The following is a 25,463-nucleotide window of genomic DNA, read 5'->3' as shown; positions in this document are numbered from 1 at the left end:
GACGGGTTTTTCAATTTAGTGTCATGGAAACCTCTCTCTCGACTACTGTTTTCATATCGAGAGAGAACCTACTTTGTCGATGATTTTATTGGCATAGGAAAAAAGATATCTTCTAGAGAAAAAGATTTTCTTGTAGTGTGTATTGGATGATGCATTATCCTCAATCGCATAACTATGACACTTTTCTTGGGAGTTTGTATTTTAATATTATAGGTTTGAAAAGTATTTAGAGAAATATGGTTGTTTAAAAAGTATTTTGATTTTTGGGGTAGTTTTTGAGATTCGAGGTGGGGAGAGAAAGTTAAAAAGGATTTATCGAGGATTGAAACATCGACATAACTTGTCGAAGGTTGAAAACTCGACCTACATAGGTCAAGAGTTCAACCCTCGACAACCGTCTCGTCACATCAGGCTGCCGTCCCGTCAGCCTGCCACTTCCCCCATGCCAGCTTCCTGCTTTGACTGAATCTGGGCAGCTTTTAATGCTACCCACCTAACTTGCTCGTGGGTCGAGTTTTGAATACTCGACCTTCGAGCTTTTATACCCCACTCCACCACTTTCTTCAATCACAAACCCCTCTTTGCCTTCTTCATAAATCCCTCTCTGCCTTCTTCGTGACCAAAGTCTTCAGATCATAAATCCTTCTCTTCCTTTTTTCTCCTCTCCTTCTTCGTGTTATCTTCCTTTCCCGTTTTTGTCCTTTCTGCCTTCTTGGTGGTCTTTCCCTTCCTCTTTTTTATTCATTCTCTTCTTCTATTTCGTTTGTAATTGTCCCCACACTTCTCCCTTGATTACAAATTATACAGGTTTGTTGATTCACTCTACTAAGTTTCTATTTTTTAAGAATAATTATAAATTTCTTTTTTGTTCTTATATTATTTTTCTTTTTTTTATATAGTTTTTATTATTGTTCGGAAAACAAAGATTAAAAAAGAGGTATATGGTTGAAGGAAAAACAAAACTATTATCAAATTTTTGAGTTGAACTTTAACTTTTATTTATTAGTAGTTTTTTCTTGTTAATATTTGTTTATGCTAAATATATCATTTTTATTCCTTATAATGATGTTAATAATTTTTGTAATATTAGTTATATATCTATATTACGGTGAATTTAATAATATTTTAGATATATCATTTTTATTTTAGTCTACTATGTTAATGTTACCGTGTTAATATTTTAGATCTATCATGTTAGTCTCAATTCAATAATAGTTTTTTAATAGTCTCAATTCACTGATATTGATATAATAATATTAGTGTTAAAGGGCTTGTAGGGTTTATTGTTGTCTTTGAAAACATTAGATTTTAAGTATTATTATTTTTTAATTCTTTTGTTGTCTTTGAAGACATGTTAATTACATTTTCTCTATATTTTTTTAATTATTTTTTAATTAGAGATCTAGAAGTAATTTTGTTTAACTGTTGTTTTTTTTTATGATATTTTATATTTTAGTATTGTTTTTTAGTTATCAAATTTAGTATTTTGTTTGTCTTTAGTAAAAGAAGTTACTACTTTAATGAATTTTTATATTTTTTATACGATTTGTTTTTTTTAAGTTTTAACATTTATTTATATACGATATGTTTCAAAAATGCAATATTACAATAAAACGACAATATTACAATATTACAATTAATGTGATTTTTTTAAACATATTTATTATGATATTTGATTTTTTATTAATAACTTTGAAAAAATAATTTTAAAAATTTTAGTAATTTTTTCAGTGATTTTTTTAATAAGAAAGTTTAGTTTTCTATTTAATATAAAATTACTGTGAATTTTTTAACATTTTTCTTATGATATTTGATTTTTTTAATACTAACTTTGAAAATAGTTTTAAAAAGTTTAGTAATTTTTTCAGTGATTTTTTTAATAAGAAAGTTTAGTTTTCTATTTAATATAAAATATTGTGATTTTTTTAACATTTTTCTTATGATATTTGATTTTTTAATACTAACTTTGAAAATAGTTTTAAAAAGTTTAGTAATTTTTTCAGTGATTTTTTAATAAGAAAGTTTAGTTTACAATTTAATATAAAATTACTGGGATTTTTTTAAAACATATTTCCGATGATATTTGATTTTTTTAATACTAACTTTGAAAAAAAATAGTTTTAAAAAGTTTAGTAATTTTTTCAATAAATTTTTAATAAAAAAAAATTAGTTTATGGTTTAATACAAAAATATTAATGAGTTTTTAAACATATTTTTTATGTTTGATTTATTTTTAGTAATAACTTTGAAAAAATAGTTTTAAAAGGTTTAGTAATTTTTTCAGTGTTTTTTTAATACGAAAGTTTAGTTTATAGTTTAATATAAAATTATTGTGATTTTTTAAACATATTTCTTATGATATTTGATTTTTTTTTTACTAACTTTGAAAAAAAAATAGTTTAAAAAAGTTTAGTAATTTTTTCAATAATTTTTTAATAAGAAAATTTAGTTTATGATTTAATAAAAAAAAATACTAATGAGTTTTTTTAACATATTTCTTATGATTGATGTTTTTTTTAGTAATAACCTTGAAAAAATAGTTTTAAAAAGTTTAGTGATTTTTTCAGTGATTTTTTATTAAGAAAATTTAGTTTATAGTTTAATACAAAATTATTGTGATTTTTTTAAAAACATATTTCTTATGATATTTGATTTTTTTAGTATAAAGTTTAGTATTAATTTGAAGTTTAAAGTTTTTATTATAAAATGTTTTTTATTCGATTCTTTTAGTTCTTAATAAGTTTGATGTTCAAACTAAGTAAATTTTTTTAATTTTTTTTTAATTTTTATTTAAGTTTGATAATAAGTAATGTATTGTTGCATTTTTTTCTTTTAAAATTACAGACAAATGTTTGTGATTTATGAATGGTAATGTGATTGAGGGTGTTGATGGAGTTGAGTATGACCAACCACCATGTTAGGGGTTTAGCATAAATGTGAATTGTGGAATTGTTTTTAACAATTCATTGAAATGATAGGGATATCATTTGGTGTAGATATGAGAGTCAATCAGTTAGAAATAATATATAGACATCCTAATTTAACACTATCAGGATCAGTAAGGTTTATGTCATTCTCTATTCTTGATGAACAAGCAATGAAGTTGATGTTCTCAATCACGATGTCACTCCCGAATTTAGTGGATTTATATGTTGATGTGAGTCAGGTAGGGTTGGATATAAACTTGAATGCACCTTTAAGTCAATTTGAAGATCTTGATCCAGAATCAGTTGAACCACCATGTGATGATGAAGATATTGTGGCTAACAATCAGTACAGAGATTTTAGAACAAAAATGGACGATGAATTTGAAGAGTTGGATTTTGATGGTCGTGAACATGAGTTACCTTCAGATACATTCAACGATTTGGATATGAATGTAATAGATAGCATTCGAGAATATGACCCAATTGCAGCCCTGTGGATATTGACAATACCCAATTGTATAAGAGGATGATTTGTTAAGACAGAAAAATGCTACAACACGCGGTCAAATGTTTTGTAAGTGTCATGCACCATATGTGGTTTTAGAATTGGCACTAACAATTTGGGTAATTCGGTAAGAAGTTGGAAGATGGTTGCAAATGGAGTCTTCATACAAAAAGTCTCATGACTTGTTTGAGATCACTAAGTATGTTGATCAACATACATGTTTTTAATCAGAACTTAGTCAAAGTCATGTATAGTTAGATTCATCGATGATTGCACTAGAGTTTTGTGATGTTGTAAGAGAAAAATCATCTATTAGTGTGGCACAACTGTAGTCTGACATAAATCAAAATTTGGATATCATGTTTCTTACTATAGGGTGTGGGAGGGCAAAAGAAAAACATTGGCTAAAGTGTTCAGTGACTGAAACGAGTCATACATATTGTTACCCAGGTGGTTGTATATGGTTATACAGACCAATCCCAGAATACTTATGGAGTGGAAAGTGAAATAAAGGCCAACTGAAAGCCATGTTATTCTAACTTTTGTATTTTGGAAATTTGGTCCTTGTATAGAAGCTTTTAATAAATGTCGGTTGGTGATTCAGATAGATGGTACCCACTTGTATGATAAATATTGAGGAAAATTACTGATTGCTACATTAGTTGATTCAAATAGGTATCTTCTTCCATTTGCATTCGCCGTTGCAGATGAGGAGTCTGCAGACGCATGGGGATGATTCCTAAAACACCTGAGAGAAATTGTAATACATGAAGAGGTGTGTTCAATTTCATATCGACATGCTGGCATCATTGTAGTAGTGAACAATCCAGCAAATGGTTTGACGGGACCAAAACGTCACTATCGTTTCTATCTATGACATATCGTCAGCAACTTCAATAAAAAAAAAATACAAATTTAACACATTAAAAAAATTATGTTTATCGTGTGGAATGTCAATTTCAAATTCAAAAGTTTAATAAAGCCTTTGAGGACATGAAAGGAATAAATCGGTGCTGAGTTTTTTTTTACAACATTGGCATAAAGCAATGGACTCAAGCACACATGGAAGGTTCAAATACAGGTAGATGACAACAAATCTATCAGAGTGTATAAATGGCGTCCTCAAAGGAGCTCGAATGTTGCCAATAAATGCTCTTGCTGAAATAACATTCTTCGAGTGCTTCTTTGGAGCATCAAGATAAATACACCCGGTAATATTAACATTTTTTATATATGTTATTAACAATTTGTTTCAAGCATATTTATAATACTAAGTCGAATAAAAATTCAGATACGCACATGAAAAAAGTTAATAAATGGGCTGCAAGATCTAGTAAACATGAAATACAGTCATACGATCGATCTGAAGGTGTATTTCATGTGAAGACCGAACGTTACAACCTCAATGCTAAAGGAGGAAATGTTCAAATATTGATGTTAAACAGGTCCGAGTAGTACTGTTCATGTAACAAGCGGCAAGCCTTCGACATTCCATGCTCGCATTTTATGGCAGTTTGCTCACATTTTAACATGAACTATGAAGATTTTATTGAGGACTATTATAAACTGTCAAGGTATGCTGCATGTTACTTTCCTCAATTTCAACATCTACCGCATGAAGATTACTAGATCACGCACCCTAATATATATGTCTTACATGCTGACTCATCGTTGTTAAGGAAACTGGTAAACCAAGGATTTCTTGATACCCTAACGAGATGGATTAGACAGAATCAAGCGCTCGACTACGATGTGGGATTTGTAATCAATTAGGTCATAATCGAAAGAAGTGTCATTCTTTATTAAAACAGACTCCAGACAGTTAGGGATTTTATTATTGATATTTTTATCTTGTAAATAATAATTTTATTGTATAGTGAATTTTTTTATATAATTTATTAAGTTGTACATTATTTTTTTTTAAAAAATTAAGTTGTATGTTATTTACTTGAGAAATAAATAATTTTTTTCTTTTAGATCATGGCTTTAAATCCATGACTTATTGATCTCGATGTTTTGTACGACCAATCGATTCATCGATCATCAGTTGTATGGCAAGTTCGTACCACTGGCGAAATATCTTGTAGACGTCGAGAGACAGTTGTTCAGCGCAATAGCCCACTCCACCCTTGAATACTACCGTTACTTCGTACGTCTGGATTTTATGGAGTTGCCAGATTGGGATTCATTTAGGTGGATTGGCATCTCATCACAGCATTGTTCGAGAGATGGAGGCCTGAGACGCATACATTTCATATGTCCATTGGAGAGTGCACTATCACTTTACAAGACATAAAAGTGTTGTTCGGGTTACCTATTGACGGTGAGTCGGTCTTCGGAGTGATGTATGACGATTGGTTACAAATTTGTCAACCGTACCTTGGTGTGACCCCACCTACTGATAAAATTAAAGGATTGAGGTTAAGTTTGATATGGTTAGGGACACAATTCTGTGAGCTCGTCGATGATGCAGATGAGGAAACTGTCATGAGATATACGCGAGCATATATACTACAAATGATCGGTAAAAGTCTGTTTTCTGACAAATCAAGTCATTTTGGTCACTTGATGTTCCTGCCACTGTTAGCTAACCTCTATGATGCGGGACAATATTCTTGGGATGTAGTATGTTTGGCATGGTTGTATAGACAATTGTGCAAAGCAACAAAACCGGAAGTTCACGAGATCGTTGGCCCTTTGATACTCTTGCAACTATGGGCTTGGAAAAGATTTCCAACAATGGCTCCACAGCTCCAACATGTAAATGACGCTCAGTTAGCTAGACGAGCTTACAGTTCTCGGTATGTTATTTTAATTCAGTTTATTTTTATATGACTGATCTGGTTAATTCAGAATCTAAATTATTAATTGAAAAATTTAGGTGGAGAGACAAATTTTGTGTGACTAGACAGCCACACATGTAGTCAACCAGTATAGATACATCTTTGATATGTTTTAACATGATCAGGTACATTACTATTGAACCAAATTGATTTTTTTATACAAATTTTTATTGTATTTGTCTTTAATATTTTTCAATATAATATTTTGTGTTTTAGATTATTTGGGAGCCTTACAAAGTTGTTACGGACACTTTGCTCAATTTTTGTACAAGCGGTCAAAACATATGGCGGACGATAAGTCCTTTCATATGTTTTCACATTGGTGAGTGGCTTCCTCCTGATAGGGTAATGAGACAATTCGGTTTTCAGTAGGATGTCCTATCCCCTTATAATATTGAACCCCTATTGTATGACATCGACTTAAGAACTGGAGATTGGTCCGAAAAAGTTGCACATTTGGTAGTGCGATGACATATCGTGCATAGGGGTTTCTATTGAGCAGTTTGATAGGGATGTCACTCAAAACTACATCAACTGGTATACTGATATTACAAGACGCTACATTACTTGTACGGGAGCAGTTATGAGTCATCTGGTACATAAATAAATATTATTTAATTATTTTTAATTTAAATTTATTTTAAATATTATTTAATTGTTTTAAAATTGACAGAGATTGAACAATAGTAGACTCCGTGATGTTGCAAATGATCCGAACTAGGTTCTTGTCATATGCAGTAACAATGAGAGCTATATGGAGGAGATATATTATATGTACGATATACCTATTGTTCCTCCACTAGTTCCTAGACATAGAGGACTTGTTCAAGAAGAAGGAGATGATTTTGATGAGGTTGCCCACAATATGGAAGAATTGTCCCCTATGATGCAGACGTAGAGCCAAACTGATTATGTTAGTCCGATGATGATGATACCGACATTTGGTTCAGGATATTATAATTCAGAGGTTGGTCCATCGTCTTCATACATGCATGAACATGGTTGCGGTCGTGGAGAGCATAATGAATATTTATATTATGAAGTGCCTGCAGAAGTACCGAAGCAACATAACATGGTCGCGATCGTGGAGAACATAGTGAATATTTATATTATAAAGTGCTTGCAGAAGTACCGGAGCAACATCAAGAGGAATCAGAGCAACCTCAAGTTCAAAGTCGATGATGACAACTAGCTCGAAATCAATGACGTCGGCCTTGTGGGACACATTGATTTTTGTAATTATTTTTAAACTAATAAGATAATAGTTGGATAATATGAATATTTTAGTTTAATTTTATTATTTTTAAATCATGGAAGGAAACGTGAATGAGATATTATTTTCTATGATAGTTTTTAGAGGTTAAAAAAATGGTGGTCGAAAATAATAACAAAGTGATGTCAAATATAATAAATAAAAAAATAAAAAAGGCTTAAAATAATAATATGGGAAGAAGTTAAAATGGAAAAAAGGGGAAAATGAAAAAATAATAAAATGGACACTCACCTTTTGTCGGTTTTGAACACTCTACTTTCTTGATTAAGTTTTCAAAACTCGACCTATTGGATTAAGAAAAGACTACGTAAAGTCACAGTTTACTACCTTCACATATAGTTGTGACATTAATTCTCTCTCACTTAAACTATTACCGTCCTTGATCAATGACAGAGTTTGAATGCAATCTAGTTTGTCAAATGTGAGATTGCGACACCGTATAAGTAAATTTTATAAAATTAAGAAAAGAAGCTCACCAACTAAAGTTGAAATTTAAAAAGGGGTATACACACAAACATTTTGCAGTAGTGTGATCTGAAAACCAGCAATTAAGAAGGTTGGACTATTATGTATAAAATTTTCCATGTGCCCTCACCTACACGAACCCAACGGGATATATGGGGAGTGAACAATGGAGAAAGCTCTATCAATCATTTCTGGCATTAAATTATATATTATCTTATTTTAGAATTAGATCTGGCATTATATATATGGTCATTTGGGTAACAACCCCAACTACACCATTGACTTCTCCTCTTCCATGACGGAGAGAATTCAGCACCAAGTCTCTCTTTCCAAATAATAGAACCAATGTGAGAAACCATGCCTATGCAAAAATAGTGTTTAAGGGAAAAACAAAAATATTTGATAACCAATTTTTTTTATTTTTTTATTTTTAAAATTTAACTAACTAAAAAAATAATTTTCAAAAAATTGTTTTTGTTTTGGAATTTGCCTAAGAATTCAACCATTTTACTTAACAAAAATATAAATCACTTTGGACATTTTTATTATCTCTCATTTTTTAATTTCTTAATATTTTAAAATAAAAAATATATCACTTCTAGATATACTATTAATTATATAGAAATTTTATTTTTTTTAAAAAAATATCATTAATTACATTGTTTTTCATCAATAAAATTTTTAAATTTTTAGTTCTTTCCTTATTAATATCATTTTTTATTTATTAATTTCAGTTGATATTCATTTAATGCAAGATATTTTAAATTAATGTTTTTAATTTTTTTCATTTTAAGAGATTTCATTTATTTTGTTTTTCATATTCGTAGCTTATAATTGGTCATCTCTTCACTGAGATCTCAAGTATATACTAAATATACTAAAAAAACGTAAATATATATTACATATATCATGGTTTACTTTTTGGTATAATTTACAAATATACTAGAAAATATATATACACATCGAATATATTGTTCAGTATATAAGACAAATTGTCTTGTTAGTACACTTATCTAATATACTCATGTTTATTTCTAGAAAATTGAAATATATATTATTGTTATATCAAATATACATCGTTTTTTTCCTTTGGTTCTTACTTTCATTTAAGAGAGTAACAATTTTCAAAGTTTTAGGCCAAAACTGAGCTTAATGGTGCGGCTAATCTCTCCACTCCCTTGATCTAAAATCGAAGCAAAGCATTTATAGACAGGGCGTAGCATAAAATGATGCTTGAACACAACGTAATTACACTAACCCTTTCTTATCACAACATAACGTCTCAATGTTGCGATGCTGAGTGTTACGCTCTTTCCAACGTGTACGTTTTCCTCTTGATTCCGTCAATCTTCGTAGCATAGCTACGCTGAGTGTAGCGCTGTTACACTATTCTGATATGTTAGCTACTGCTTTATAGAGTAATGATGCAGTGTCAGGCTAGGGTAATTACGCTGCGTCGATCATCTTCCTTCAGCCTTCGAGAATAATTATGCTAGCTCCAAGGTAATTTTGGTAATTTATCTTATTTGAAGCTTGAATGCTCAAATTAACTCCAAATTGCGTCAAATTGACCCCAAATGACCCCAGATGGTCAATTCTACCTCTTGAGTACTCAATACCTATAAAATAACATAATAAACATATAAAATCCTAGAACAATCCCGAATTAAGTGGAGTTAAATAGCACATTTTCGGTGTTATCAAAAAACTTTTCTAAATTTTAAAAGAGAACACTGTTTTGAAAATTTTATAACCACAAAAAACTTCCTTTATAGGCTTCTTTTGATATTAATATTATATATATAAAAACTAAATGGTAAAGAAGGTTGAAAAGATTTTTGTGTAAAATAATAGTTCATTAGGCTATTCATATATAAAAATAAAAAGACAATTTTATTACTAACCCTATTTATTTAGGGTATATAGGTAGAAAACCCTTTATTTCAACACTAAAAATTAGATGTTAAATATTGTAATTGAAGTTTCTTTTTTATTCTAGTCTATTTTTTCAAAGGTCTAATTTTAAGATTTATGAATAGTAATAAGGATTAAATTTTTAATTTATTTAATTTATTTAAAGTGTATTAATTAAATTGAACAAATGAAAGTGATAGCTAAATTTAAAACGGTTGACAAAATATAATATATATATAATATATATATATATATATATATTATATATATATATATATAATCTAACTTTTGTCTTTCATTATAATTAATTGAGTCAAAGTGGTTACACGTGAAATGGTGTAATTTTTTATATACATGTGTGATCAAGATCACATATGTTTATTCATGTGTATATGTAATCAAGCCCATATATGACACATCACGATCAAATAGTGGATATGTATATATATAAACGTCTTTTCTTCTATTACAGTTATTTAGGTAATTGATGATGTAGTATACCTTCTCGTGTATGCGGGTGATTTAGATCATAAGAGATAACTCTCCCCCATTACAACTTGAAGTGGTTACATGACAAATTGGTTTTTTTTTTATTTATTTTTATTTTTTTATTTTTTATATTAGTATGAGTTTGAATACAGATATCAAATATCACAATCTAATGGAATAATCACATCCCTTATCCTTCAAATTTTCGACAATCTCTATTTTCCCCTTTAAATAGTTAAAATCATTTAGATAGAACAATGTAAAAAATATTATTTTATAAATAATAGTCTTTTTAAACTTTATTCTTCATATTAAAAATACAACTATATATTTTATGTGCATCGTAGGTGTTATTGAGGAGGGACACAAGAATGGTCACATTGAAGGGAGAATAGTTTTTTATTTTTTATTTTACTATTGGAACAAAAGATGGTTGGTGATGCAATCATTTTATAATAATCGGAATTCAAATAGTACAATAGTATGGATACTCTCCTACTCTCCTAGTTATTGAGTATGGCACTCGAAATTTTGGATCATTAAGTTTAAGAGAAAACACGTGGAAAGAGTTGTATCATGTTCTTTACTAAATCACTTGTCAGAAATAGTTACCTTCAAATTTTGTAATATTATATACTTCCAAAACCCCTGCCCCCAACTTGTGACATCAAAACAAACACAACTTAATATCAATGGATCTAATCAGGACACATCCAACTAAGAATAATTATCTCCATTTCATTTCTTGAATTAAAAACATTAAGAAAAAAAAAAACCTTTCAATATCATATTTACATGAACTTTGAACCCGTCACAAAAACTTTGTTGGTTTCTTTTATATAATAAAACTCGCTTTAAACTTGAGGTTAAATTCGTCTTAAATATTGCCTAACAAACACTAGAAGCAAGAGATCTTATCTCAAAATTCTATTTCATATTTTGTATCAAGATCATCAGATCATCAATTATAGTAGAATTTTAAAAATGTACTTCTCATAAGATTGTATCTTTAACACAATTGTTCAAGATATATTAATGTGCATTATATTTCTCTTCTCTCAATAGTATCCTTACTGTTGAGTCTCTTAGTGATCGTGCACTTTGTTTAAACATTTGAAATTCATCACATATATTTCATTATTTGGAAGTTCAACATCATTTCTTTCATCTTTATTGAATCTCGTCTCAGTTTTAGTTATGTATAGGAAACAAAATACCAAAGATTCATTCATTATATACGCTTTCACTACAAAACCTTCAAAACATGCTTTGTCTCATACACATTATTCCAATGTCTGTTAACTTCTTTCAATAGGGTACACCCATTATAGCTAATTGAGACCCACAAACTTTGGTTTTATAGAGAAAATGGATTGCTAGGTGCACCATTACATCAAGTATCTTTTCTAACTTTCAAAGTTTAATTATAATCTATGTTTATAATCGATCTAAATCACTTGTGCATATGTTTTTGCACATAAATCTCAAAAGCATTTGCATAGCTCAACAACAATAGTGGATACATATTTTCTTAGATACACTCTAATACCAATGAAAGAGGCCTCAGAAACAAAACGTGAAAGACATAAGTTTTCAAACCCCAAAGTTTTCCACCTTTCTAACTCACAGATCATGACATATTTGATGCAAACCCATCAAGAAATAAGATAGGTTTTAAGGACTTACAGAATTCAACTATGTCATTAGTAATTAATATGTATGAAATATGTAACTTTATAACGCCACCCCCTACATTTTGCAAGTGCAGGTCTCTTGGTATCTTTAGATCTTCTAAATCTAATCAACACAAAAAGTGTAAACAATAAAGAATTGACACAGAGATTTATGTGGTTCACTAATAGTGTGTTAGCCTACGTCTATGAATAGAGGGAGAATAATTTACTATTAAAGAGAATAGTTTAGATTACAAAGCAGATGCACCTCTAGGGATTAGAAGATTTATATATCGCATTTCTCTAGACTCCAGAGTCAAAATCATAAATAATATAAATATACCAAAAATGAATTTTCACTTATATTTCAAGGTGTTGCCCTCAAACCTGCATCAGGGGGTGTTGCCCTTAAACCCTGACTCGCCGATGGATCAACGAGACTCTAATACTTGATCGTTTGAAGTGCTAAATAACAGATTTAATGCATTTCAACGTGTATTCTATTGATTTAAATCCATTATTTCCCTTTTACAAATCCAAATATACAACTATGTAGCCTAAATAATTATCCTAGATAACTAAAATAAAGTTCAATCATATAGAAGATTTTATGAAAAAACCTAAAATTGATTTATAGTCTTTTTAGATTTCTAAAATAAATATATAATTGCCCAAATCTAACATTCTCTTACACTAAACTACATACTAAAATTATTGTAAATCACTTTAAATCTCTAAAACTACCAATCAAATCACTTCAAAGACAGGATAACATCTAGCCTCATCAAAATCACTTCAAATTTCTAAAACTAACTACTGAATCATTTCACATACATAATAACAACAAACAACCTCATCTATAAATCACTTCAAAGTCTTAAGGGGTTGTTTGGATTAAGGTTTTCTCAATGGTCAGGAATTAAGGATGCCTGGAAATTATATGTCTAGAAATAAAATTACTGAAAATCAAGGATGACTATGTTTGGTTGTGCACGAGAAAACAATGTCTGATAATAATATGTGTGGGAATTAAAGATAACTAAGTTGCTGGAAGGAAGGAAAATGGTAGTAGGAAGGGGAAGAAGAAGTGAAAACCCACACTTCTCAATGGGTATGTAATTCCTTTACTTGTGTGGCTAAAAGATGCATAGGAAATGCCTTTTCAAGATAAATAAACAAAGTCCACCAATTAAATATGGGCTTTGTAAGCCTATTCCCATTCCCACCCTCTTTTTCCTCCAATCAAATAGCCTCTAAGAATATTGAAAACCAGGTCACTTCACATACACAATAACAACAAATAATCTCATCCAACACTCACTTTAAATCTCTAATGCATACACAATGACAAGATCCAATAATCTTAGCCAAATCACTTCAACTCCTTAAAACTAACCACCCAATCACTTGACACGATAACAACAAAACCTCATCCAAATCACTCCAATAATTCATAAAAGTAACCACAAAATCACTTCAAATATACAATAATAGCATTCAACTTTATTCAAATCATTAAAATCAACACTTAAAACAAATTTAAATCACCACAAATAAACGAAATCAACATCAAATACTCTAAAATTAATAAAAAGTAGAAATAAAACAACAAAAATCAAAGCCAAACTCAAAACAAACTAATCCAAATCAAGTAAAAATTCAAAATCAACTAACCTAGAAGAAAATCACGAAAATGGGAGGCAGGCAGACGAGGCTGGGTGGCTGCCACGGAGGGCTGGGAGGCGCCAAACGGCGATGGAGGACTAGACGTCGTCCAGAAAAGAGGAGGGTGTGGGTAGTGGTGGAAGAAGAAAAAAGAAAAAGGGGAAAATTTTTAGGAGGCAATGTAAATATAGATTGAGGTTCCGATTTTATATAAATATGAATGAAAATTTCAGAAATTTTTATGAAAATTGTTATATTAGTTAATAAAATTTTGATGGTAGAATTAGATTATAATTGACCATTTTTAGTCATCATTTTTATAACGTAAGATAACAATTAGATATATATTGTAAAATATTTGTGTAAATGTCAATGTGATAGCAGAAATTAAAAAATAAAAATAACTACAAAATAATATCAAATATTGAAAATTAATTACAAAATTAAAGGACATAAAATATTTGCATATAAAATAATTGTAAATTGTTTATTATAAAATGAAATGCATACAAAAATTTAAAAAAAAAATCATAGCATTAAGCTAACATGCCATAATAAGAATAGAAAAATTATAACATTAAACATAACACAATATAATGTAAAAGAAAACTGTACAAGTAGATGACGCTTGAGAGAAAATGAGAGGAATATTAGAGAACTCACATTAATTCAAATTTGAAGTAAAATGATGTGAAAATTCAATGGAAATTTTTGAATGGAAATAGTTTCTTAAAAATAAAGATTTTGTATGGTGAAAGAGAAAAAAAATGTTAAATTGATGCAAAATTAAAGCTAAAAGTTCTTAAGCAAATAATTCAAAATCTATGATATTTATGAAATATATCGTGTACAAAATATTTTCATGTAAAAATCTCTACCATTAACATGTTATGTATTGTATTTTGAATTTCATTTTGTTTTTGTCTAAGTATTTTTCAATGCTAATTTTAATCTACGTATTTTTAGAAAATTTTAAATTTAGTTTATCATGTTAGTACATCTGTAAAGTCTGTTGATATTTTAATACTAATTTCGATACGATTTAATATTTAAGGTCTAATTTTAAAATTTATAAAAAAAAAAAAAATATAGGAACTAAATTTATAATGTATTCAATTTGCATTAATTGAATTTGAATGTAAACTAAATTTAAACAATTGAAAATATAAAAAAATGAAGTGTCCAAAATTATTCTTTAGCCTCATGTCACAATCTTCACATTATGACCTGTGAGTGGTTTGTCTTCTTATTAATTTAGAAAAATGGAGCAAATGGATCACATTGTGTCTTGTGAGTGGTTGCCTTCTCAAATAAAAGGCATTAGCCTCACGTCAAACAACAGTGTTAAAGAATGATGTTCCCTATATATATAATAGTCTATTGTACCTCAACAGTCTTAATATGTATGAGTGGTAATTGGTATGATATTTTTTCTTCTTCGAATGTTGAATCCTCCGTCTATGTGATTGTTGTACTAAAAAAATAAATAAGTCTGTTAATCTATGCAAATTAATATATAAAAAGGGATATGAGAGGAGAATTTTTACTATCTCCATTTTATTTTTAGAGAAATTTTCACAGAAAAAATGTCAAACTATTTACAAAAGTAGCAAAAAAAAAAAAAAAAAAAACTAATAGACACTTATATGCTTCTATTAGCGTATATAACATAGTATCAATGATAAATTTCTATCAATTTCTATCACTGATAGACATTGATAGACTTCTATCCGTCTCTATAAAAAAAGATTAAATTTTACTTTTTTGTGTAAATAATCTCTTATTGTTCTATTTTTGAAAATCTTATATGTAATTAAGATCATAGATATAAAACATCATGAATCTAATGAATAATGATGCAGTATATATCTTTTTGTGTATATGATTGAGATAGATTTAGATCATTGATATATAACATCACAATATAATAATAGAAATAATATCAACTTTTTCTGCTATATACTAAAAAAAACTATATACTTCACGTGTTATTATTTGCTAATATGACTTGACTCTCCAATTATTTATTAAATTCTTTATCTTGTGGAGGTAATAATAGGACTAGTCTCCCCTATAATTTATTAAATTCTTGATTTTGTAGAGGAAAAAAAGACACAACACAAGAATGGTCACATTGAAGGCAGAATTGTAGTTTTTGATTTGAACAAAAGATGGTTAGAAAATGCAATCAATTATATAATTATAATGAAAAAGAAAAATCAAATACTACAAAAGTATGGATACTCTCCCAATTATTGTATGGTACGCAAAATTTTGGATTATTAAGTTTAGCAGAATACACGTGGAAAAGAGTTGGATTGGAGTTTTGTTCATATGTATATCATGTTCTTTACTAAATCACTTGTCAGAAAAAGGTACCTTCAAATTTGTACATATACTTTCAAAACCCCTGCCCCCAACTTGTGACACCAAAACAAACATAATAATCCCTACGATCTTTTTAATAATATGATATTGTCAACTTCAAACATAATTATTTATAGCAATTCGATCCATTTCTAGAATTAAAAAATAATAACGATCATTTTGCGATCCGACTCTCCTTCATACTTTATCACATTTAATAGTGTCATCAGATTCTTCATCACGTAGAAGGGGCTGTTCTAGATCCTTCTCCGAATCATCAATAATAGCATCTTGAGCTTCTGCACGTTGTCGTTTCATGTCTTCAACGTCTTTGGCTTTACCCCATAATACGATATACAACCCAATTATCACTGCAATAGCACCCATTAAGCTGCACCACCACAAATGATTAAAAATTTTAGCAAATTAGATTTAATTAAGGTGTTTAATATGATAAATTTATTTAATAAAAATGATTATACCTGCCAATATAAAGGTCTTCGTGCATAAAGAGAGAAGAAACGAATGTTGTGATGACTGTGCAAACGGGGTTGAATAATGCAGTGAAAAGAGGACCTCTTCGTGAAACACACCAAGATTGAACGCAAAAGGAGAATGCGGAGGTTGTTCCCTGAAGGATTATATAAAAATGAATATTCAAATGTTAATATATAAGGTTTAAAAATTTTGGAAATTATTGAATGAAGGAACACAATTAATTACTTACCGCATATACACAAGTGGCCAATTGTAATGGAGTGGGAAGGTTCCAGACTTTTGTGTTGTCGTCTACAAGAACTGTAAAGATGCCATTTAAGATGGTGGCGATGAACAACATCCATGTGCCGGAAATTACAGGGTCTGGACAGTGCTTTGAAACTGGAACCTGTGGATTCAAATTTAATTTGGGTTACAACTAACAATAATACAAATACTATATTATGAAAAATATTTTACTATTCTTTTAAAAATACTCCCACTATTAACATACAAACTGAAATTTTCAGCTACTCAACTTTAAAAAATTGCATTAATATCTTTAAAGCCAATTATGCAAATTCACTTTACCTCTTTTTCAAGAATACACCCTTCTTACCAATAGAAAAAGAAAAGAAGTCAACTAAAAACTCACACATGATAGTTGTTTGAACTTGGGTGTAGCCAGTATTGCTAATAGAAAAATAGTGCATGTTCAGGGTACACCTATTTTTATGTTGTCTACATATGATAATTTTTAACTTTTTTTAAAAAATATTAAGAGAATTAGTGAAACTTTTAACGTTTTTTTTTGGAATTGATTAAGTTTGGCACATTGTTATTCCTGCAACCAAGTTTTCTTTTCGATAAATTTAAAACAAGTTACGAAATGCTAGGGTATCATCTACAATGGATGTTGATATAAACCGGGTGTAACACTAAAGTAAGAGGATTTTAACGAACCAGCATGATGATCCAGAATGCCCAAAAGCAGCTGCTGACGAAGAGAAGCACACACCCAAGAAACCACGTGTCGCCTTCGGGTTGGACAACTCCGAGCATATTGAGAAGGGTAATATTTTTAGGCAAAATTTGTGCGTTTAGTAATTTAGGGCCTTTTATTAAGGCCATTGAAGCAGCTCCACCCACACATACCACTGTTCCTACTATTTTTGCTACAGTTCTCCAGCTTCTTGCTTTTATTTTCTCCAATCTGAAACGTTATATTTCAATTTCAAACATATGTCAGCTCAACTTCGAAATAAAATTGCTCCTTTTCATTTGTAATGTCTAAACTTTCTGAAACAGAGACAAAAAAACAAAAAAGAAAAAAAAAATCAAGTCCCATACCCTACTGTGGCTGCCATAACGAAAGTGATGGCAGGTATCAAATTAACGATGGCACTCGCCGCTGATGAGGAGGATAAGTAAAGCCCTTCAAAATAGGCATTTTGGTTGGCCGTTACTCTGTCAAATTAAATACAACAAATAAGATAAAACAAAACAGAATTAATTAAGTCCGATTTAGAAATGGTTACCAAAATTGTTATCTACATAAACTATTCATTCATACCCAACAAGAGCAGTCACGGATATGACAAAAAAGCCTCTGAGGCTAATGGATAGCCTGTTGCCACTTTTCCTGTAAAAAAAAAAAAAAAAAAAAAAGGTCGTAAATTAGAAAATGGGTTGGTTGTGATTAATGAAATAGGAAGTGTAATGGTAAAATACATACTTAGAGGACAAAAAAATAGCAGGGGCCATGGCCAGAGTGGCAATGGCATTTCTATAGAAAACAAAGATTCTGGGGCTCATCCCTTGAACCAAAGCGGCTCGGCTGAAGATGGCAAGAGCAGCAAAAATGCACTGCAAACCTATCATAGCGATTGCAGGCTTGTAATCATCAAAAGAAAAACGGAAGCCCATCTCTGAATTGTTTGGAAAATAGAAACCACGTCTCTCTGCAGTACAGCTTAATTTATGTGAATGGCCCAGATATATATATAGAAACTCAAAAAGAGAAGGGTGTAGAAAGTAAAAATGTGTGAAATGTGTTGTCTGTCTTTTGTTGACTGTCAGCCAACGCTGAGTTAGGAGGCCATAATTATATTATATGGTATATCATATATGATCATTTCTTTCTTTTACAAAAAATAAAAGAAAACAACTATGGGGGTTTTCAGATGTGGCATCTCGTGGCCGGAACATGATTGAAGTCAGTGCCCATCCTACGCGGTTATTTTACGCGCCAGCCTCATCTTTTCTGTACAAATAAGTTTTTTTTAAAAAAAAAATTATTACAATATCTGGGGATCCAAGCCAATTCAAATCCGGTCCAAACCCGGTCTAAGCGCAGCCCAAGGTCAATTATTGACCCATCCAACCCAATCCTTTCATAAATTGAATTGATATGGATCTATTTTTTTAAAATTAGATTGGCTCATGGGTCACTCGTTTGAGCCGTATTTGAATAACCAGCCCGCAAGCCCAATATAGTATAACATTATATATATTTATACTAATTAATAAATAATAATAATTTTACAATTAAAAAATCAATTAAAAAATAAACTAATCTTCATCTATAAATGCATGAGAATTAAAAAAAATAAACTAAAGTTGAGATTAAATAATGCATGTATAGGATGAGTGAGAGTTGAAAAGTGAATCATTTAAGAATCACTCCATTGGTTCCACATTAGAAAATTTGAAGAATTAAAGAGATTGCATACTCTATAAATAAATCCTTCAAAAATATTTTTTTAAAAAAATAATTATAATTTATTCTAAATATTAATTCGAGTTCAATCCAAAGAGTTAGTCCAAACCCAATCCAATTTTGATACATCAAACAAGGTTCATGGATTAATTGATTGTTAGATGGATTCATGATTGTTAGATGGAAATATTAGAATGGAATTCTTTTTAATTTATGTTTTATATCATTAATGAATATGGCCTTTACCTCTAGTATGTTGTGTTATACTATAGTTGTTCTTACCATTTTTCTTAAGCGAAAATGAAGGATTAAATCTTCCTAAGTTTTAATTTTGAAGTGAAAATGAACGATCAAATCTTTCTAAATCTTATGCTCTAGTCATGAATTTTTTTGACAGTTATTATTATTAATTTAATGACTTTGAATACATGATTCACGATTCTCTCCCACTCTTATAAAATTTATTATTTTGTGTGCATAGGTCGTCCATGATCTTTTGCTTCATAATTTAATAATGTTTGGTGTACAATTGATGATTCTAGTTGCTTTTCTTTATATAAGAAATAATAATTCAAGTATACGAATGATACATACTATTTTAATATGATTATTTGGACTTTTATATGATCCCATGATCCTCGTTTTCATTTTATTTTAATAGTTTTGAATGTTGGTTCAAGGAGGAACACGTATTCAGTGACCGACATTTTCGCAATATATGAGGAACTTATTTTATCATAATTTTTATTTTCAGGATGTTTCTCTCAAATATCTAGTGATAATTAACCTAAAAACTTTGAGTTACGGCAGAAAACTTTAATATTGAATAACATAAGTCTAATATTTCTATTTTCAATAAAACCAAATCAACTATATCCAAACCATTCATATCCAAAATTCTAATAGTACAATTTTATTAAACATGTTTAATTACCTTGTTAGAAAATATATTTTTTTTTTTATAGAAATCTATCGTAGTCTATCATGGATAAATAATGAAATTTTTCTATATTTATAAATAAGTAGATTCATTTTCTTTTATTTGAAAAAAAATCGTTTTAATCCAATTTTTTCATTGAATCATCATACTTTACTGCTTTTAGTCATATGTTTGCAAATAGCAAAGAAAAATAGAGATTTGATGTACTTTATTTTTTTATAGTATGTTTTCTCTCTTTTCAAATTTGTAAGTATACACCAATACATTTAACTCTGGTTTGTTGAAGGAAAGAATGACAGAAAATGTAATGTATGTGAGGGGACCGATAAGTTATTAGAGTTTGTGCCTTCATGACTTTAATTATTTTTTTCTCTATTTTGAATTTCATTTCCTTTTCCTATTTATGTGTAACGGTATTAATATAATACTAATTGTTATTAATTATATAATGTCATTGCAATCTTTTTTTTTTATTTATTTAAATTCCTTCATAAATATTATCCTCTCATACCACATTGCAATCTCCTTTTTTTACATGTTCCTTTTCAATGTACTTTAATTCCACGAATTAAAAAATGTCATTGTAAAAAAGGAATTTTCAATTACCATATAATACAAGTACAAACTTTTTCTTAAAAAATATTACTATTTTGATAACAATGTATGATTACGATTTAAAACCACTTCTAATTAATAGTACTTAAAAAGATTTAAAAAGATTTGAACTTTTATTTTTTAAATTTATATTAAAATTTAGAAAACTAGAAGAACAAGTGAGAGGAGAATCTTCTATCATCCCATTTGCACATTTTCTTTCTTTATTTATTATAAATTATTTTTAATTTTATGTTAATTTTTGGATTTTTCTGAAATTAAGAAGTTTCAAAATAAAAAATTCGTAAATAATATAGATAATTAATTTTATGTTTCTATAAGCTATTTAGCTATCATATATAGTCTCAAAGTTGGATTTCAGTTTCTATATATATAAAATGAATTGTATTTTCAAGTTTGTAAACTATGTGCAACAAATATAGGCAAAACTACTTTTTTTTCCCCTTCTTTTGACAGCATAGGCAAAACTACTTTTGTAAATGCAACCATATAAATTTACACATCTCAAATATTTCAAACTTAAATCTCGTTGAATAACCATTTTGTTTTTTTTTAAAAAAAATTAAATCTATTTTTTTCATTATGATTTGAATCTTTATTGAGTATAATTTGCATTTTTATTGAATATAATGATTGAATTCTTAGTCAAATTAAAAAAAATTAAAAACTATTTTTTAATTTTCAAACTTTTGCTTCATTTTTTAAATCATTAGTAAAAATTAGATAAATTAAATATGAAATTGGGAGGCAGAAGTAGTATTTACCAAGATCCAATTGGGTAACCATTTGATTTTTTATTTTTGTTTTTGAAAATTAAGTTTATAGATATTACTTCTACCCAAATTTCTTTCTTAATTATTTCTTAATTATGTAAGAAATAGTTTTACTAAGCCAAAATTTGAAAACTAATAAAAAAAATTAAAATTTATTTTTTATTTAAAATGTGGTTAAGAATTAATTATTGTACTGATGTAAATCATCGTAAGAAATAGAGAGAAAATAGACTTAATTTAAAAAAAAAAACGAAAAACAAAAATACGAAAAGACCAAACGGACCTCAAATTATTACAAACCGGCCTTAATCTACCTAAAATCACTTCTTAATTTATTGTAAGATGCGAAAACTAATAGATACCAACTTTGAAATGTAGCTTTCTAAAAATGTACTAACTTTCATCTTATTTATCATTCTATATTTTAATATTGATTCTCAAATTTTAATTGAATCAATGATTATAAAAATTGTTTTCTTAAGCTTTTATCAAATAATTTAGATTAAAAAATATATATTTGCAATTCAAAACATATGAATTTTTAAACAATTATAATATTATAAATTATATATTATACATCGTCACGAAAATAATGTAAATAATAAACTACTTTTTAAATTAAGCTCATAAACCCAACTTACACCTATTCCATTCTTTTTGAGATGTGATTTCGATTTCATTTTCGTTTTCCATTTTTTTTTTTCAATTTAGCTAAGAATTGAATTGGTTAGACGATGAAAACATAATTAAGCAAATTGTGAGGAAAAAACCCAAATTTTAAAAATTTTAAAAAATGTATCCGGCTTTAAACTTGAGAATTTTCTTTATAAATATAATTCAAAAATCTTTATAATCGAACAAAATATTTGAAACAAAAAGATTTCTTTGATCATTGGATATATAACACATATTTAATCGATTTTTGATAGTTTATATCTCATGAATTTAAATTCTTCAAAAATTCAAATGCTATGATATGATTTATTTAATTTAAAAAAAAAATATCGACCTAAATTTACAATTTAACTAATTTCTTTAAGAAAAAGCAATCATAATCTTAATATTAAATTATTTATATATTTAATATAGTTTTCTTAATAATAAAGAAATGGGAAAAAAAGAAAAAAGAAAAAAAAAAAGAAACTAGTAAGTATTGGAGAGATAAAATGGAAGAAAATGAGGACATACCTCCCGTTGATGAAGCAATCTGCTCCCTTTCTTCAGATTGCAATGGAAGATGAATGCATGCAAATGCTTGTTGTAACAACACCCAAAATTTTGTCTTAATTAATTAAGGCTCTCAGAAGAGAGTTTTTGAAATTGAAGCGAATGCATGCCTTGTTAGAAGTGGTTCAATTCGTTGAAGTTATTAAAGGAAAAAAGAGTACAGATATGGAAATGGGTTTCATTTAATTCTGTGTTTCTGTGTGTAGTTTAGGCCAAATTTATTAGCTTCTAAAGCCTCCGATAATGGTAGATAGGACAATAACTTCCCTTTATGGCTATCCTCTCTGGCTTCTAAACAAATGGTTGAGACATGCAACGTTGCTTAATGTTATCAGCTTCAGACACATGGTCTTTATTTCATACTCCCCTCGCCACGCTTCAAAAACAAGCTAAATACTCCAATTTTTTTTCTATTTTTGGATTCTTTTTAAACTTAAAGTCCATTCTTGGTGGTGTACGCTACCGGTAAATGTTTTAAGTTATCAATAAAGTTACATGTGCTTCTTCAATCAACATTAAATTTAATTTTTAAGACTGTAATGAAGAAACAGACGTGTCTTGAAAACTAATAAACTCTTTCCACTTGCTATAGCCAGTAATTCGAACATCACCAAAATGTGCTTCCAACCCTCAACCGAACAAGAAGCAGTTGATTCGATTTGATAATCATTTAAGTCTTATTTTTTTAATTCATTTAGGTCCTATTTTTGGAGTGGTTTAGATGCGATAGGGTAATTATTTGGTTTGTTGTTTTTGTTTTTAAAAATTAAATCTATTTCATTCATATTTTCTTATAATCAATTGCATATTTCTTAAATATAATGGTTGAATTCTTAGTCAAATTCCAAAAACAGAAATAACTTTTTGAAAACTACTCATTTTTTTTTTTAATTCTCAAAATTTGGCTTGATTCTTTAAATCATTGGTGAGAATTAGATAATGAATAAAAAAATTTGGTGATGGAAGTAGTATCCATAATCTTAATTTTTCAAAACAAAAACAATAAACAAAATGGTTACCAAACGAGACCTTAATTTTTAAAAATTAAATCTATTTTCTGAATTTTCGAAAACTATCTTTTCACTTTTTTAGAATGGTTTACCTTATTTGTAAGTAAAAGAATACAATTCTTACTCAAATTTCAAATTTCAGAAAAGGATTTAATTGTTAATGTACATCATATATATTTATAATATAATATTTTATAAATTATCTCTATTGTTAATGTACATCATATATATTTATAATATAATATTACTTAAATTATCTCTATGTTTAATGTACATCATATATATTTATAATATAATATTACTTAAATTATCTCTAGCTTCATCCATTTTCTATTAATAAATTGAATATATTTAATCATTTTTAATTTCTCTCCTCAATGTATTTAATACGTCAATCCATTTTCCTTTAGGAATTATAATCTAATATGTTCAATATATATGAATTTGAAACTTTTTTACTTTCTTTTGAATAGGATATCTATAAGATTGTGTTGGGTTGATCAACCTAATTATTTGAGTGGTAAGTTTCTTCTACTAAAACAACATTTATTATAAAATATATCCAACATAACCCAATTAAGAAAGACAAATTATTATAAATAGAAAAATTCCAAAAATATTTACATTTTATAGCAAAAAATTCCAAACATTTATTTTAAAAAAACATTTTAATTGGATAGGTTAGGGTTAATCAAATTGTTTATTTAAAATTTTATTTTAAAAAATGTTAATATATTAATATATAAAAAATTTATTTAATTATTTAAAAATTTTAATTAAAATTAACAACTCAATTATGATATAGACATTAAAAGAAAAAACAGATCTCTCGATGCTTAAATTGGGCGCATACAGAACAACTGTCGAGAGAAATCAATTATTCTGACGTGTAGTTGACGTTGGGAATTTCAATGATCTACTGACATTGTATAAAAATTGTCCATTAATGTAATACTTATCCCGACACCTTGTGTATAGATGTTGATCAGAGACATTTAGATGAATAATTCAAAGGGGAACTATCTTCTGACGATACAAATAATACCGTAAAAAAACACATCTCTACTGTTGGGAATGTCCTAGAACTCGTAGTTTGTAAATTTCGTGTTAAACAGTCTATTTATCAATAAAATATTATTGAATATTTTATTCAATAATATTGTTGATATTACATTCTATTATGAAAATCCAATAAACATATCTATGGCTATATTATAAATACTTTAACTTTATGTGGTGACATAAATAGGATCAAGTTAATAATATATAGCATAAATGGTCTATAAGTATATGGATGAAATTCGGTATCCTATCCTGGTAATACTATTGGATGCGACCCATTTTGTATGCTGATACAAATGATGTGATCCACAGATCATTCATATAGAGACATGTGAGTGGGGTATCCTATGCAATGAGTTTGCATAAAGACTGGACCTCAAAATAGTCACTTTTCTTTATAACGACCGTTTACTGTTAAAACTGACTATTTCATACTAAAATAACCTAGAATAACTCGATCTTAATCCTGAGCTAACTATGAACTCCTGTTTATTCGGGATTATCCTTTGATCTGCATAG

At 28.4% G+C, this 25,463-nt stretch overlaps 1 protein-coding gene and 1 long non-coding RNA gene across 2 annotated transcripts; both read right to left on the bottom strand.

Annotated features, from left to right (window-relative positions):
• Nucleotides 1-11,884: 11,884 nt before the first annotated feature.
• LOC120072358 lies at nucleotides 11,885-13,917 on the bottom strand. Its single transcript, XR_005480424.1, has 2 exons — nucleotides 13,764-13,917; nucleotides 11,885-12,213 (listed from the first exon to the last, which is right to left on the bottom strand). It is a non-coding gene; the product is annotated as an uncharacterized LOC120072358 (long non-coding RNA).
• A 2,128-nt stretch (nucleotides 13,918-16,045) lies between these two features.
• LOC120071588 (WAT1-related protein At4g28040-like) lies at nucleotides 16,046-23,043 on the bottom strand. Its single transcript, XM_039023933.1, has 8 exons — nucleotides 22,834-23,043; nucleotides 18,334-18,559; nucleotides 18,172-18,240; nucleotides 17,949-18,065; nucleotides 17,562-17,811; nucleotides 16,849-17,007; nucleotides 16,604-16,752; nucleotides 16,046-16,512 (listed from the first exon to the last, which is right to left on the bottom strand). Exons 2-8 carry the CDS (start codon nucleotides 18,522-18,524, stop codon nucleotides 16,320-16,322), a joined length of 1,128 nt encoding a protein of 375 aa, XP_038879861.1. The 5' UTR covers nucleotides 18,525-18,559; nucleotides 22,834-23,043; the 3' UTR covers nucleotides 16,046-16,319.
• Between the last annotated feature and the right edge of the window lie 2,420 nt (nucleotides 23,044-25,463).

Source organism: Benincasa hispida, chromosome 2 (genome assembly GCF_009727055.1).
Source record: "Benincasa hispida cultivar B227 chromosome 2, ASM972705v1, whole genome shotgun sequence".
In the NCBI taxonomy this organism is placed as follows: Eukaryota; Viridiplantae; Streptophyta; class Magnoliopsida; order Cucurbitales; family Cucurbitaceae; genus Benincasa; species Benincasa hispida.
This window is presented reverse-complemented; position numbering and strand designations above follow the sequence as displayed.

Coding starts and splice junctions, on each gene's coding strand:
- LOC120071588 (XM_039023933.1), bottom strand. CDS start 18,524: ATGGGCTTCCGTTTTTCTTTTGATGATTACAAGCCTGCAATCGCTATG. Junction 18,066..18,171: donor TCCGTGACTGCTCTTGTTGG/GTATGAATGAAT, acceptor TTAATTTGACAG/AGTAACGGCCAACCAAAATG. Junction 16,753..16,848: donor TGGCCACTTGTGTATATGCG/GTAAGTAATTAA, acceptor ATAATCCTTCAG/GGAACAACCTCCGCATTCTC.